The sequence below is a fragment of the Etheostoma spectabile genome, chromosome 9 (genome assembly GCF_008692095.1).
Source record: "Etheostoma spectabile isolate EspeVRDwgs_2016 chromosome 9, UIUC_Espe_1.0, whole genome shotgun sequence".
NCBI lineage: Eukaryota > Metazoa > Chordata > Actinopteri > Perciformes > Percidae > Etheostoma > Etheostoma spectabile.
In genome coordinates, this window is record NC_045741.1 from 33,808,694 (window position 1) to 33,825,736 (window position 17,043).

General features: G+C 38.9%; 2 protein-coding genes across 2 annotated transcripts in view; both read left to right on the forward strand.

Moving 5' to 3' along the window:
* Positions 1-10,340, forward strand: part of LOC116695347 (L-amino-acid oxidase) — a 30,003-nt gene extending 19,663 nt beyond the window's left edge. Inside the window, exon 8 of the mRNA XM_032525559.1 lies at positions 9,967-10,340. The gene's annotated coding sequence lies outside the window, so the exon portion shown is untranslated. The remainder of the gene's footprint in view (positions 1-9,966) is intronic.
* LOC116695345 (L-amino-acid oxidase-like) lies at positions 557-10,340 on the forward strand. Its single transcript, XM_032525556.1, has 8 exons — positions 557-810; positions 2,625-2,697; positions 3,853-4,031; positions 5,629-5,741; positions 6,523-6,724; positions 7,612-7,680; positions 7,965-8,101; positions 9,171-10,340. Exons 1-8 carry the CDS (start codon positions 754-756, stop codon positions 9,943-9,945), a joined length of 1,605 nt encoding a protein of 534 aa, XP_032381447.1. The 5' UTR covers positions 557-753; the 3' UTR covers positions 9,946-10,340.
* Positions 10,341-17,043: the final 6,703 nt, after the last annotated feature.

Below are 17,043 nucleotides of genomic sequence, written 5' to 3' on the forward strand. Positions count from 1 at the left end.
TTTTTTTGTGTTGATTGATATTATAGCCCTTTATCTCTACTTGCACTATTTTTTGTCTTTGGTCTTTGATTCATATTTTGCTTTTACCTCTGTTTTTGTTTTGTCATTGGATGAACATTGTTGGACGTGCCTGAGGCCTAAGACTTTCATTGCCAATGACTACTTCTGTCATTGTTGTGCACATGACCAATAAAGAAAATCAAACCATGACTTTGTTAAATTATTGTCATAATGTAAGAAATAAGTTAGGGGTGGCGTTATAGTCTCTAGAAAACTGATGTCTTCATGGTAATAGTGTAAAAAAACTAGTCAGGTTGTCTTTAAAGGTCCCCTTTTTATATTTTTGATATAATTGTCTCACTGCTGAAAAAAAAAACTTTACAGTTTGATGTGTAGGTGCCCCATAATAATGATAAATATTTGATATTTGTTTTTCTCTTTTATGTATTTCGACATATCTCCCTTATTGATTAATTACTGTCCATAACTGTTACTGTTGCTGCTGTTTGTCACTGTTTGCTTTGAGGAAATATTCTGGGTAAGATGCCAGCATGTCCTCTTACGAACTGAGCTGAGTGGGCTGATAACAGGACAACCTCCACAACCATCTGTGTTGACAGCAGAAGTTATTCAACTCTGATCTGACCTTGCAGATGTTTCGTGAGGACTCAGGTTCCAGCTTTAAATGAGCTGAAGGCGTTGTTAGAGACGCATTCAGCGAGTCTTCAGAGAGCGAGGACGACAGAAACCAAGATGAAGCGACTCGGCATACTCCTTTGTCTGGGTTTGATTTGTGTGGCTTCAACTCTGGTAATATTTATTAACACGTACAAACATTTTACAAACTGAAGCACTGACACAAAACTGCATTTTGAAATGTCTATCAACTGTTTGTGTTATTTTGAAAATGTAGTAGTTTAAATCATTGCCTTCTGTGTGTTAATTTTTATTTTCTGCCTGTTTAGCTGTATTTATCAATAAGATACAAAATTATTCATCTAAGGGAAATTGGCACATATGTATGTTTGTGTGTGTATAAGTATATGTGTATATATATATACATATACATATAATCTGCAAAATGTCTGCAATATTTTCAAACCTAATATTCATAGCAAATTGTGTTTATATCATATGAAGTGGTTAAATCTTGGTTCTGATGATGTCACTCCTAATTAACAACCCCGCCAATTTTACGATATCCAAACGGCCAATGTTAGGGTTAGTATAGCCTGGGTACTGAATGTTGGTCTTGCTTTGTACTTAAGGCCTCAGGTGGTCCACTCATCTCAATTTTAAGGGTAACTAGTCCAGAACTGAGCGTATACCTATAGGACAAATGGTCACTATCAGATTCCATCCACTTAAAGTTCTGGTTTTGCTACTGAGCGACTCAGCTTGTTATTCTGTCACATTATGGAAAGGATCCCACAGAGATAAACCTTTTTGTTATAAAGTAAGATCCTTTTTATTTAACCAGAAACCGTTCTGAAATCACCATCACCAAACCCACCAGACTCCATTTAAATAAACAGAACTTTTAGCTGTATAGTGCCAGCATATTTTCACATGTAAATTGGGGAATTAAAGGAGACTATTTCAAACAAACCAGAGTAGTGATTGTTGGAACAGTGGAAAGATGAGCAAGAAGGCTTTTGATTATTTTGTTTCTGTTGACTTTGAATAAAGTGTTATACTATAAATTACTGATTATTTACATGAAGTCCAGTGGGTTTGGCGATAGTGGTTTTGTGGCCGTTTCTGTTTGAACTTAAAGGATCTTACTCTATGACAAAAATGTCATATCTCTATCTCTGTAGGGATCCTTTCCATAATGTTGTCAGACACTTGGAATTATAATCTGAGCATTTCAGTGGCTAAAACGGCACTTCTGGTGGACAGACAGTGAAGGTGCACAGTTGTCCATTAAAGGTGCAGTAGGTAGGACAACAAGCTTCTCAGTCCCTCCCCTCTTAACGCTAAAGCCTTAAACGGTGTCCTGTACCCCTGCCACAATAGAGCGGGTGGGGGGGGGAGATACCATGAAATGCGTGTGCATGAGCAGTGATTGGCACGCAGTTAGACCTGGCCCTGATTGGTGCATCTGAACAGGGATCAGTTGATTTTTGCACTTACACTACAGGCTGTAGGTGGTGTCAGAGGAGACTGACTTTTTTTTCTTAAATGACCTGCTTCATGTAGTTCTACTGGACCGTAGGGTCACTTTCAGCAAATGTGACAGTCAGTTTTATAAGGCTTACTTACTGCACCCTTAACGTTAAATTACAGCTTGTTTCGTTCCTGCCACCTGCAGCAATCTTGCCCATCAGTCACTGAGACATTAAAAACATAAAAAAAACATGGTCCAGGTTTAAAAATACAGACGTTAACCTTTAAGGTTGTGTCACCACATTTTTTCCTTTTTTCCAAAAACTTCATAACTCTCCCCTATGCTTGATCAGTGAAAGGAATAGCTGAAAGTTCACCACATAAGTCACACAAAGTATCCTTGGGCTAGGAATAACATAAATATCATCACTTTTTTGTTGCCATAACTCCCACAAAAACACACATTACACTGTCTACCATGCACACTTAAGTTCAAGTAATTGTTTCTCTCTTAGGCACAGACGGACCAGTTGATCCCAGTGGAGGAAGGCTCCAGCTCATCCCCAGCAGCCATCTCCAAGGACCCAGGTACTTCCTCAACCCATTATCACTACCAACTCATCAAGTACTTACCATTGATCAGTGGCCCTTGGTGTCAGGTACACCGGTCGGAGCAGTATGAAGAGAAAAACAAGGCATAAACAAACAAAAGCAATAAATAAATGCTAAAGTTGTAAGGTCACATGGAAGCTAAGTGAATAAGTAAATTTGAGGCCAAAAAGTATAGTTGCTCTCCAACCTTTATACTATTGTGTAAGTAAATCATTCTACTCCAAACAGTGTTGCAATGTGTATTTGAGTAGGTGTTTCTGGGCAATGGAGTGCACTACCACCCTTATCTGCTAAGCACACAGTGGCTTTCAGACATGCCGCTGTTCCTGGGTGCTTGCATCACACTCACCACACATGTTGCACAGAGTTCCCATGTTACCATGATTCCATGAAAATCATGATGTTACCTGCCCTAATACATTTACAAGTGGGGATCTGCAGCGGAATATCATCCATTTGTTTTCTAAAGATGTTGAGACTTACATTGGCAAAGAAAAAGCCGCGTAGTAATAATAGCCGATAAGGACGTTGCCTTAGCCTATCGTTGGCCCTCCTCTCTTTCCCTCACTTTGTTTACGTCTTAAGCTGGCATGCGTGCACTTCCGGTCATAGTAATACTTTGTTTGCAATTCTAAATGTGCATTTGTTAAGCACCATTCAATTAAAATGTGACTGTTAAATAAAATAAAACAGCACATTGTAGTTTTTGTATTTACCAAAGCATTTATCGGTGAAACGGTTTATATAGGGAATTGTGAAAAATTGGGTTGCGGGTGGATTTAAGTTGAACGCCCTACATTTCCTGCCTGTGCCCATAGAATTTTTTTTTTAGGGGCTACCATGCTCCTTGTTTAAAAAAAAAAAAAAGTCTGGATCCCTGGAGTGGTTGTATAATAACAAGAACCAAGCAATCGTCCTGTTCTGAACAGGCACACGCTCCAAAAGGGCACTGTAACTCAGAATGGGCAAAAATATAAAACCTTTTTCTTTGTCTGTGTGGGCAACAAAACAATGTAAAAATACAAACAATTTAAATTACAAATTTAGCAAAAGAGCAAGCAAACAATCAAAAAAGTAGAATTAAGTCAACCTGAACCTGTGTGTTGCCCTCTCTTTGTTTTTTTTATCCAGACGAAGACATCCTGAGGGCCAATCTGGCTGAGTGTCTGGAGGACGACGACTATGACGAGCTGCTGCGGACTGTTAAAATAGGTCTTCCTAAAATAAATACTAACCATCACGTTGTTATTGTCGGAGCTGGCATGGCTGGACTGACGGCTGCCAAGTTACTGCAGGACGCGGGACACAAGGTACTGTACATGCAACAGGTTTAGATGCTTTAAATGAAAAACCAAGTCACAAAAAAAATCTCCTCTACTGTCTTAGTCTTTGAAGTTGGGGTAAGCTGATTGACCACCCAGGGAGCCCTAGCAATTGTTCAAGCAAGAAGCAACCCGCAAAATCTTTAAAGGGCTCAGTTGGTAGAGCCATGTATAGATTGCTCCTCCCTTTCATGACTTCAGCTGTCCTGTTAAGGCCAAAAATGCCCCCGCCAAAAAAAAATCCAAACAAATGACCCACAAAAAGGTTTTTGGGGTTATAAATGCGTGATTAAAAGGCATATATTAAAAGATAGATTTCTGGATTTTATTAATCAATATCAGATCACTCTAAACAAATCGATTTTAATTCAAGATTTGAGTCATAGTATGTAAAAAAAAAAGTGATAAAAGGCTTAGTAGCCTATTGTTTGTCAAAAGAAGTGACAAATAATTCATAGTATAGTATGTTGAAAAGGTGATAAAAAGTCATGGTATAGTATGTCTAAAACTTCATAATATAGTGTTGAAAAAAGTGATAAAAAAAAAAAGTCATTGTGGAGGAAAAACTTTGTTTTGCATTTTGATCCTTGACAACAGCTAAGTGGGTCACTTGTATAACTTGTTGATTCACTGTTATATAACTATTATTATTGTTTTTGTGTTTCATTTATCAATTGTATTATTGTTTTGTGTTTCATTTATCAATTATATAACCTGTTTTGATCGCTCATGTTTTGAGAACGGCTTTCCATCGAGCTCATGTTTTGAGAGAACGGCGCTCCTGTTTTGGAAACACGGTTTCGAGGCAGGTAAGCCGGACTCACCAAGGAATGGGCTGGGAGCGAGGATTGCCCCCCCCCCCCCCCGCTCACACACCATCCTTGTTTGTTAAGAGAATAAAAAGACGGAGAATCCCTCGGTCCGACAGAGCCTGCTGCGAGTCTCCCAGCCACGTTGATGCGGGCCCTGCCGGACTGAACGGCTCTCCAGTCCTGTGTCGAGGAGAGCTCTGAAGCAGTGTATACTGTGCATCACGTATTGAGTGCATGTCTGTTGCATGCTGTTTGCTTTGCTGTATTCTGTGGGAAATAAAGAGACACATTTATTTTAGCAGAAGACCGTGTTTGTGATCATTGACAGTGTGAGTCGGTTGCTCATAGCTGTACTGTATTCTGTGGCGAGGAAAAGGGACAGTTCATCCTGGCAGAAACAGTGTCTGTGGTTATTGACGGTGTGAGCGTGTGCTCGCCAGCTTTACTGCGTTCTGTGGCAGAGTAGACGAGCACTCTATTCTGGCAGAAACAGTGCTTTGAAGATTATCTGCTTGTAGCCGACCACTCCGCGATCCTGCCTAAAGATTTCATAAAACAGTCATAGTATAGTAAATTGAAAAAAGTGAAATGGTGACTACAGCTTTTATTATGACAAATACTGCTACTACATTTGCTGCTAGAAGCAGAATCAGCAGCATTGATAGGTACACAATCTTGGGTGTAGAAGCATTTGCAGTAATTAGTAGTAGTAATAGTACTACGTTTACAACCTTACCTGTCTGGCCTTACTCGTTTCCATCTGTTCTGACAAGGTAACCATAATAGAGTCTAGTGGTCGTGTTGGAGGACGGGTGGAGACCTACAGGAATGAGGAAGAGGGCTGGTATGCTGAACTGGGAGCCATGAGGATCCCAAGTGCTCACAAGTAAGTTTAAGTCTTTACTTTCTTTAGAAGGGAAATTTACATATAAATGTGCCTGCAGCCATATCCGCTCTCAGATTAACATGCTTTGTGTGTTTTTTGCAAGGAAACCACCTAGACCTGGATACTACCAGACTATTTGAAACACTAAAGCAAAGCTAAAAATGGAACTAGAATCCAACCTTTTCAAGAGCAGTAAGGCGGCATCCGTGTCTGACCTCAGTTACCATTTAACCAATGGTTATCAGTGTTGGTCTTTGCTGTAGGCCACTTTATTTTGTGGACTTTAGTCCTTGCTAAACGTGTAGGTCTTTTCTTAACTGTACAATCAAAGAATGGGACATTTCGTGGTCGCTTCCTTGGGTTTCAGCAGTCCTCTTTGTCTCTAGAGCTGAACGCTTCGATCTTCACAGAGTTGTGTGGATCTGATAGTCTGATTTGGTGATGGCTTAAATGCAACAACTTAACATAATTGTGCATATACATTTTAAGCTATTGTAAAGGTAAAGGTGTTACAACTTATACAGTGGAATTGACTAATAAACTAATATAGCAGATTTAACTCAAAACAGGACTTCATAGCAGAAACATTTTTTTTTTTTTTGCCTGTGAAAGTTTCCATTGTGTGACTGCCTTATTTCTCTAAATGAAATGTAAACAAAACCGTTAAGACTGTTACATTTGCCACCAGTAAATGTCTTGAATGTCAGAGGGATTATTATTTGTGTACTGTCTTGGCTTACACGGTTAAGTTAACTGACACTATCTACTCCTCTTTCAATAGAATCGTCCACTGGTTTGTTAAGACACTGAACGTCACGCTGAATAAATTCACAATGGATGACCCCAACACCTTTTACTTGGTTAATGGGTTGTTGAAGAAGACAAGCACAGTGCAAAAGGACCCTGATGTTCTGAAGTACAACGTGGACGAAAGTGAGAAAGGGAAGTCAGCCGATGAACTGCTGGAAAACGCTTTGCAGAAGGTACGTTACCAGAAGACAAAGGAGAAATTGATTGCAATTTGCCCAAATTCACACATCCTTGTGACTTTGCTTGCATCACTAACAAGCAGGGCTGGACTGGGGTGAAAAATTAGCCCTCGACTTGTGAGACCTAGACCAGCCCCCCACAATCGGACTGACGCCACCCGTCCTTGCGGTCCCCTTTCACACATGCATACTAGCAAGGTTCAAGATTAGCACCATCTACTAGCCAAATCCTGTTAAATATGCCAGTGGCTGGTAGATTTGATTGACTCACCAGTCAAAAAAGTTAAATTATAACATTCGTTAACTATTTAGCTGGTGGTCAAAAAGTAAGTGTTGAACCCTGCATACCGGCCCCTAATACTCTCACTCACATCTGAGTGGTAGGCTAAGTAAGAGAGCATGATGAGGTACTCATTGAGTCAAAAAGGCTGCCTGACTCGTGTTGGCAAGATGGTTTAAGGTTGAGGGTGCAGCAACGCTATCATCGAGATGTCTTGTATGACAAGTCATAAGTCTGTAAATTAAGGTAAAGCTGCATTTTGTACACAGTAACACTTGTGTTACTGTGTACACAATGTAATATAAAACATGGTGCAACATAGCTAATACTATAGCTTCCTTCATGTTCCACGACTCGGTCATTACTGACAACATGGTTTGTAATTGATAACAGCACAAATCAGTGCAATTAAATGCAACCCCAACCTCCAGGACTTTGCTTTGTGTCAGGTGCAGCCTTTTTACATACGGTCAAATTACACTTACATGGATCAAATAGCAATGTCACGTATCAAATCTTGTCTTTTAACACAATGGTGGTAACACCTTTATCAATAGATGATTCAATTGATTCAATGCAAGTGTCTTTTTCTTTTTCTTAGGTGAAAGATGAAGTGATTGCTAATGGCTGCTTGTCTGCGCTGAACAAATATGACCGTTATTCCGTGAAGGTAAAACACAATGACATGAATTGTTGTAAATTGAGAAAACTGTTAAGTAAATTGCTGCAGCTATTTTAGTGCATTACACAAAGCATCAAATTGGGGTGCCATTTCCAATGGTTTGCCATTTTAAAACAAACAAGTGGTAGCTGAAACTTCCCACCACATACAGAAGTGTTCGTACATTTATAATTCTTGATGTTTAAAAACTAGAATTTTGGAAAACGTTCCATCAAAAGATTTAGTTTGAGCCACTGCGACTGCACAACATGGAACTTGTTTATGTTTAACAGGACTATCTGGAACATGAAGGAAATCTGAGTTCAGAAGCGATAAGGATGATAGGAGACATGCTTAACCAACAGAGCCTAATGTACACAGCGCTGACGGAGATGATCTACAGCCGGAGTAACGTCAATGACAAAACTGAGTAAGACCTACACTGTCAATACTCAAAATGGGAATAGCTTTTTTCCAAAATTGTTTTTTTGGCCCTGAAACATTCATTGCTTTATAAACCAACAGGAGTAATTTGATATCAACACTAGTCTCTCACAGCCAGACCAATCTCCGCACTTTGTTTTTAATGTTTTCCGTGGTGGTTTCTTTTGCTTTGTTTTAACCATTGTAAGAGACAGGTGTGGTGATGGCACAGGGGATATGACATATATAGCAATTGTAAGCCGCTTTGGATAAAAGCGTCAGCTAAATAACATGTAATGTGCTATATAAATGCAGCACATTTACATTTACTTGTGATGTAATGCCAGGGCTCGCGTCCGCACGTGCACATATTCCACCAAAATAAAACAGTATTTTGCAAAATCATTAGAATTGTATCCGGTGCTCACTGCTGTCCAATATAATCGCCATTGGATTAAAGAAATACAAACAACCCAGTGTTTTTTCCCTTTAGGGTGTAAATATTATGGGTTCAGACAATATTTTCTCCACCGCTGGCACAGCAAAAGATACTTTTGGCTTTGTAAGACTAGCTCAAAATGAATGCATGGACACGTATTTCCAAATCATGCTGAGATGCAAATCCTTTTATTCTTAAAGTCATAGTGGTCTGACTTTGTCTTAATGTTTATGACTTCACCAAGGTGTATGTACAAAATAGGCTCAGGGGAAATAAAAAGCTCTTTTAATGCTACATACTCCACTGTGCTTACCAGTAACGCCCTACCTTTGTTAAACCTGGGCAGGTATTCTCTACAGAGGAATTATGAAAACATACTTTGGTTGATGGAAATTTTAGATTATCTTTGATTTGTGGAATGAGACATTGGCTATCCTGTTGAAAACCCAACCTTGACTCTGATGTTAGCGGCCTGAACCTAGTCCCTATAGACATGAATGAATGAGTTAAGAAAATCATTTCATTTAATAAATATTGCACTATGAATGATTTTTGTTAAACCACAGCACATTGCAAATTTGCACTTGTCTCTACAATAACGTACTCAACGGAATTTATTTGTCTTTTTGTTTTTAAGTTACACAGAAGTGACTGGTGGATCGGACCTTCTCCCCAAAGCTCTTCATGATGTCCTCAAGGTCCCTATTCTTCTCAACTCCAAGGTCAAACGCATCAGATCGGTTGAAAATAGAGGTGTAATAGTATCGTACCAGCAAAGCCAACAGCGTTATGTTCAATTTCTTCCCGCTGACATCGTTCTGGTAACAACCACAGCCAAAGCAGCCCTCTTCATTGACTTTCATCCACCTCCCTCCATCAAAAAGATGGAGGCACTGAGAGCAGTCCACTATGACAGCTCCACTAAAATCATCCTCACCTTCCGTAAGAAGTTCTGGGAGAATGATGGCATCCAAGGAGGAAAGAGCATCACTGACGGACCCTCTCGTTTCATCTACTACCCCAGCCACAGTTTCCCAACCAATAAGACCATCGGGGTCCTCCTGGCCTCCTACACCTGGTCTGATGACTCCCTCCTCTTCTTAGGGGCGAGTGATGAAGACCTGAAAGAGCTGGCTCTGAGAGATTTGGCAAAGATCCACGGCGAGGACGTTAAATCTCTCTGCACAGGGGTGGTGGTGAAGAGGTGGAGCGCGGATCCTCACAGCTTGGGCGCCTTCGCTCTCTTCACACCCTACCAACATTTAGAGTACTCCAAAGAGCTCTTCAGAAGTGAAGGCAGGGTGCACTTTGCTGGTGAACACACAGCTTTTCCTCACGCTTGGATCGAGACAGCTATGAAATCTGCGATCAGGGCTGCTACCAACATTAACAAAGAGTCAGCTACAACATGAGCCTTAGCGACTACTCTCTAGGGCAATCAGTAATATTGTAGTAATCAAATATCTGTGTCAATTGTTAGTGTAGTTCTGGATGTATAGAGGTAAAATTGAACAAAAGTGTGGCACTTTTGTTTGGTGATTGCATTACTTGCCTTAGCAGTAAGACTCATCGTGATTGTCCTTCCACAGTGCAGCTCTTATCTGCATCAAACTGTTGCATTGACATTGAACGATGTCTTGATGTTGCTAGGCAAAAGTATTATCAGATATACTGACAAAGCAACTTTGGCCATAACTGCTGATAACTGATATTATCAAAAGTTAATGCACCACTTATGTTCATAAACCTTGATGTCTATGTTGTAATTTCTGTCTGTGCAATTAAATAAAGCTTTGTCAATTTCAAACCTGACCTAAAGATAAACTCCAACAGGCTTTGCATGCGCCCAGCTCGGCTCATATCGTAGTGTTCTGTTTTAGAGCATACTGTAATATTTCACTCATCAATTCAATCATTTAATAAAGAAATGAATACCATGATAACATCTAAATAAATGTAGAGAGATGTAGCGTTACAATTTAAAAATATCAAACAAGTAAGCAATACAGCTTCCCTGGAAGCAATAGACCGAAATAATAACATTAAAAGAAATATGTGTAAAACATGGAAAGGTCTCGTGAATAAATGTTGAATAAAACCAGAGGTTATATGGCTAAAAATGGCAAAACTGCCACAGATGTTGCGTTGAGGGTATGTGTACTTCCTTTTGTCTATATCTGACGGTGAGAAATTAACAGATGTCCGACAGACCCTCACGTCGAAAATAAAGTAAAAGGAACACGTCTCTTGTTGGAACTTGACACCAGGGGTGCTTGAAGAGTCAGACATTTGACGAGTAGGGAGTGACACTGTGTTTCAATGTCAGTTTTAGAAATATTAAAAAATGACATACTTTAACTGATATGAATCATGTATGAATCAGTCAAAATTGTTATTGTTGGTTAATGGTTAACCCTTGTCTGGTATTCGGGTCAAATTGACCCATTTTGAATTTTTTAGTTAACTTTTTTCTACCTAAAAAATCAACGGCTTTACCTTATTTCCTGTGATAAACATGTATTCCTGACTCAGAACATTAATCTGGATATGACCACTTATGTTGTTTCCATAGTGAATTTTTAACATGAATAATAACCTTATGACAAAAACGAACCCCACTTCCATTTTTAATTGTGTGCTAGTAGTGACTGATGCATTCCCTAAACATATGTTATCTCAATAGTTTGAAATTGAGATAAAGACAACATTTGTTAACGGATTATGAAGTAAAAGTTTATTTCAGAATAAGTCACGGGTCAATTTGACCCGAGGGACACGAGAGGGTCCCGAAAGTGAAGACGATAAAAGGGTTAAACAGTTAATCATTAACATCCTTAGTTTTTACGCAATTAACAACTTCATTTGTCACTTATGGCAGGATCTTAAACATTTTCAGATGGCATTCAAGAAACAAACATTGGCAACACAGATACTATTTAAAAGATCCCACAACAAATGTCTTCCGTATAGAAATACTTTATTTTAGTGATCGTAGAAAGCAATGAATAGCATTGACAAATGGTAAATACAGAGAGAGCAGTTGAAGCTTTATAAGAAACTCTGATTTAATTAAAAAGCTCAGCACGTTAAGAGGATCAAACTGTTAAATGTGTTCATCCAAATTCACAATTTGTAATAGCTTAATATGTGCTCTTATGAATTCATTCACATTGAGAAATTGTTCAATATTGGCTCTGAAATTAGTGACTTGTATGCTCAAAGTAATTATCCTCGTACTTGTAATTCTCTTATTTAGCATGTTTAGCAATTCCAGCCGGCTTTCTCTGCTATTAGTAGGGTACAAATACATAGTTGGTGCTGTAAGGAAATGGGAAAATGATCCAAAAGTGCCAAATTAAATAAATGGTTAAATATGATTTCATTATATTATAGATATATAGATATACTAATGATGTGTCTTAAACAATATTGTTTTATCATCTTGTGAATAAATCATCAATTTTAATAACATTTTGAGTAAAGTATCATTTTAAATAGCTGATACTATATAAATGTGTTTATGATTCAAGAAACAAAAATCTAATTTGTGTGCACAAGTTGGTAAATAAAGAAACAAAGTTGTGCGCTCAGTGAAAATTAAATGTTAACCCTTGAAATCGCAGCTGCTGCGGGAAGAGAAATCAGATGCAAACCCTTTAACCCTTGTTTTCCACCAGTCCAGAGGCTCCGCGAGCAATTGCAGCTATTTAAGTCAATGCTTGATATACCCCCCCCCCCCCCCCCCCCCATTGAGCATTTGACAGCCCGGCTTTCATCAAAACCGCACAGATGCAGCGCAGACGTGCCTGCTGGAAAATTGGGTCAATCTGCTCAACAATCATAATGAGAAAACTTAAACAGCGATTACTCTATTTCCTTTCTGTGCTACAACTTCCTTTGAAAATCTGAATTATTGTCTTATGTCCAATTAAGGTGTCACTTGACATTGCTTTAATGGCAAAAGGGCAGTTTTCCTGCTCTGTGTAGGAACAGCAGAGGTAAGACCAAACTGCTGGGCAGATTGAACCAGATTCCAGAAACCAGTGCCACACACCCGTCATCGTAGCTTTGCACATTTGATTCATCCAGAGAAACACCAACAAATAACCCTGCAAACCACACCCACAACACTCCCATTATGGCAGTGATGGTGTGGAAAGCCCTCTGCTTTGATTGATCAACCCGCTCCCTGTCCCCGCCCACTTCCCCCGGCCCTGGACGAATCAGAACACAGAGAACTGAAAGGCTGCAGAAAGATACGACAACTGAAGCAAAGATTGTCATACTTAAAATTGAGAGAGAGATAAATTCGAAGACACCTGCTACACCAGTCAATACAAAGCACAGCAGCCAAACACATACAATGCTGATATTTCGTATCTTGACTCCACCCGACTGTCTCAGGCCCATGTAGGTGACGGGGTGAACAACAGCCAGGTAGCGCTCCACACAGGTCAGCATGTGAAAACAAATCTCTCCAGGGAAAGCTATATAGTACAAATAATACCCTACCCCCACCAACCCCGAGAGACCAGTGTAAACACCACAAAAAGTGATTGTGCCCCCAAAAGCAGAGAGAAACTCAATGGCAGCCATGTTGTAGGTGAAGATGTCAGAGTGGCTCGTTGTTGCAAAGGAGCGCTGCCGCCGCCATTGTTGGTATCCCAGGTAGAGGACGAGGGTGGAGAGAGGGAGGAGGAAGAAGGCCTTGGTGATGTGGAAGACTGTTGAGATGAGAAATGCAGTTTTGGAGTCCGTGCAGTAGTACAGGGACAAGGAAGAAGAGTTGACTGACATATTGGTTTGTGTGGAATTGCCTTTTATGAAGAAAAGGGAGACAAAAGGTACAGAAAGAAGTGAAGAGGAAATCATTTCACAGATCATTAAAGTGAACTACAACACATTATTTTGTAGTCATTGCACATTTTGTCCATAGTAAAAGCAGATATATTTGCTAGAACATTGCGGAATATTCATTGTATGCAGATGTTTCAGGCATGTGTGACTACATGACCGCAGAGTCTTGAGGCTTTTCTGTTTAAGTGTATTGCTGTCACCACATCTCCCCAAAAAACTGCTTGGTTTTTCTTTAAAATGAGACAATCTAAAAGTTAAAATGGAGGTGCTTTGTTATTAAAACATAGTCTTAATGTAAACAAATTGTAATCTGAAAAAATGACTATGTTTAATTCAAGAAACTTAGGGATGTTGATTCAAAACCAATTAAGTATGAAATACTGGGACAAAAATAGCAATATCAAAAGTTAATGAAAGTGAATTAGATCCTAAAGTCAACATTTCATTGTTTTGAGTCACAATTTGGCTTTACTATCAACACTTTGACTTAAGTCCCATTTTGGATATCATTTTGAATTTAAAGCTATAGCTGATAGTTTCTTGTCTCATACATATAGCCTACATAACAATGCCGATACGGAGTACCTAATACGGAGTTGTGTGGAGCTGTCTTAAATAACTTTGTACAAACTCATTTGTCAACGGCTTAAATGTAATAGGCATTCAATATAAAAAAGTCAATTTAAAAAGTAAGTCAATTTGATTCCAATAGTTTATTATTGGTTTCATCATAAGAAACTTTTCACCACTTTTCTGTTCTTTTCCAGCAGACATGGGCTTCCATAAAATGTTCATCATGTTACGGAAAAACAATGACGAACGTCTAATGAAAATATCTTATCTCTATTTTCAAATTTATTTTTAACAATTAAAATACATTTTCAGATACTGACGAACTGAATGCAGAAAAACAATAAAGCTAAATGTTCATCAACATTGACAAAGTGTAATATTAACTAAAAGCTGTTACTTAAAGGACACCCACCTTGTCAGCTGTGAATGTTTCTGATCTCTCTCCTGCACATCTGAACTCACCGACTGCTCTTCACTCGTTCTGATCCCAAGATATATTAATGCTTCTCTGTGTAAATTCAAGGCACACGTGTGTTTGCATGTTGTCAAACAAATGACGGGTTCCGTGTCACTTTATACTCTAAATCGTGTCATGCAAATTTTCTTTTCACATTACTCTTACACCATGAGTGTATTTAAGCAACAACAAGTTTGAACTCAAATAATTTGTTAGATTTGTGTTTTTTTTTGGGCTCAAGATATTTCTTACAACTAACTTTCATGCCATGTTTGACCGGGTTCAAATAACCTGTGAACTTAGACAGGTGTTTATTCAAATTCAGTGTCATGCTGACTGGAAGTCCCTGTGTGTACAAACCGCAGTTTGGTGGAAATGTTTTGCCAGGTGCTTTGTAATGACCATGAATACAAATGATCGTGTGAGACGGATAAAGCTTTTATTGTAATAAGAGTAAGTGTGACCACAGACAGGTGTTAATTTAACATCAAAATTCCCCACTGTATTAGCTAAATGAGTCACTATAACCCTAACCTTACTTGTAAAGAGTTTGGTGCCAAAACAAAGTGCAACCTCAGTCAAGGTGTGTATTACTTTCTAATACAGTATATTTGGGCTAAGTCTGAGATATTTTCTAATTGCACTACTACAACAGATGTCTGCACTTTGCAAAATCGCAATAGATTTAAGTGAACGGCATATTAACGTGTTCTCCGTGTCCATGGTAACCAACGGCATGTAAAGAGTGTTTACCATGTCCACGGTAGCCAACGGCATATGAAGAGCGCGTTAACAATGTCCACGGTAGCCAACGGCATATAAAGAGCGTGTTCACCATGTCCACGGTAGCCAATGCATATAAAGAGCGTGTTCACCATGTCCACGGTAGCAAACGGCATATAAACAGCGTGTTCACCATGTCCACGGTAGCCAATGACATATAAACAGCGTGTTCACCATGTCCACGGTAGCAAACGGCATATAAACCGCATGTTCACCATGTCCACGGTAGCCAACTGCATATAAAGAGCGTGTTCACCATGTCCACGGTAGCCAATGCCATATAAACAGCGTGTTTACCATGTCCACGGTAGCCAACGGCATATAAACAGCGTGTTTACCATGTCCACGGTAGCAAATGGCATATAAACAGCGTGTTCACCATGTCCACTGAAGCCATCGGCTACCTGTGTGGTCCAGGTAGCTTTTCTCATTTGCAAGGCTACTTTCACTTTTATACTTTAAGTACATTTCGGAGCCTGTACTTTTTACTTTTACTTGAGAAAAGAAGTTAAATCATTACTTACCAGAGTACTTTTTAACACAAGTATCTGTACTTCTTAAGTACGGGAAGGGAGTGCTCTTGCCATCTATGCTTTCAGTCCATCATGTTTGACCGGGTTCAAATAACCTGCAAACTTAGACAGGTGTTTATTCAAATTCAGTGTCATGTTGACTGGAAGTCACTGTTTGTACAGACCGTGAATACAAATGATCATTTTCTAATAAAGCTCTTTTTGTAATTAGAGTAAGTGTGACCATGGCCAAGTTTGATCTAAACATCATATTTCCCCACTCTATTATTTAAATGAGTAACTGCAGTCCTAACTGTACCTACAGTTGTGGCCAAAAATACACTGCAACCATAGTCAAGGATTCAGGCATCTATTACTTTCTAATAAATTATGTTTGTATATGTTTTTAGACTGCCACAACAGATGGATTTTATTTGCACTTTGCAATGCAGTTTTTCTGTTAAAAGAAATCATTAGTGGAAAAGTCAGTCTCCATGTTCCACGCAAATCCAATTAGTCAACAATTAAGGTAATTTGCGGTTGAGATTTTAGTTGACAAATTACAGACATGGCACATTTGCATGACAACATCACAGACTACTGTCAAATTACTAAAGCTGTGCAATTAAGGCTGTAGATAGATATAAATATAAAAAACAGGAAATAACAGCATAGTTATAGCTTTGACTTCAGGGTTCCGTTCCCGTTACTTTGTGTGTTGCTTGTATCAGGATCTTAAACATATTCAGACGGCACTCGGTCAAGATCCAAACATTGGCAAAATAGATTATCTTATAAAACCAAACCACAAAATATGGCGCCCATTTAGAAATATTTTATTATGAGGATTGTACAAAGTAATAGTCCACACCAATGAACAGCATTGACAAAATACAGAGAATGAAAGAGCAGGCAGTTGGTACTTAAAAAAAATGATCTAAATTTAAAAATAATTAAGCCTCTGCACATGTTGCAAGGATCAAACTGTAACATGTTTTCATACAAATTCACGATTTGTAATTTAACTTGTGATCTCTTATGAGTTAATTCACATTCAGAAATTGCTCAATTTTAGCTCTGAAACTAGTGACTTGTATGCTCAAAGTATTTGTTTAATTAGTCAAAGTTAAATACGATTTCAATAAACGATTGTTCTGTAAAGTACTTGTAGAGACCAACAAATCTGCGAGTTGGCCAGAAAGACGTTCAACTTTTGAGAAGCTCCCGGTATGGTATGGCACTTGGCGGAGACCAAAATGGCACAGATGCAACACGGACGTATCTAATGGGAATCGGGGTAGATCTGCTCCACAATCAAAAGAGGAAAA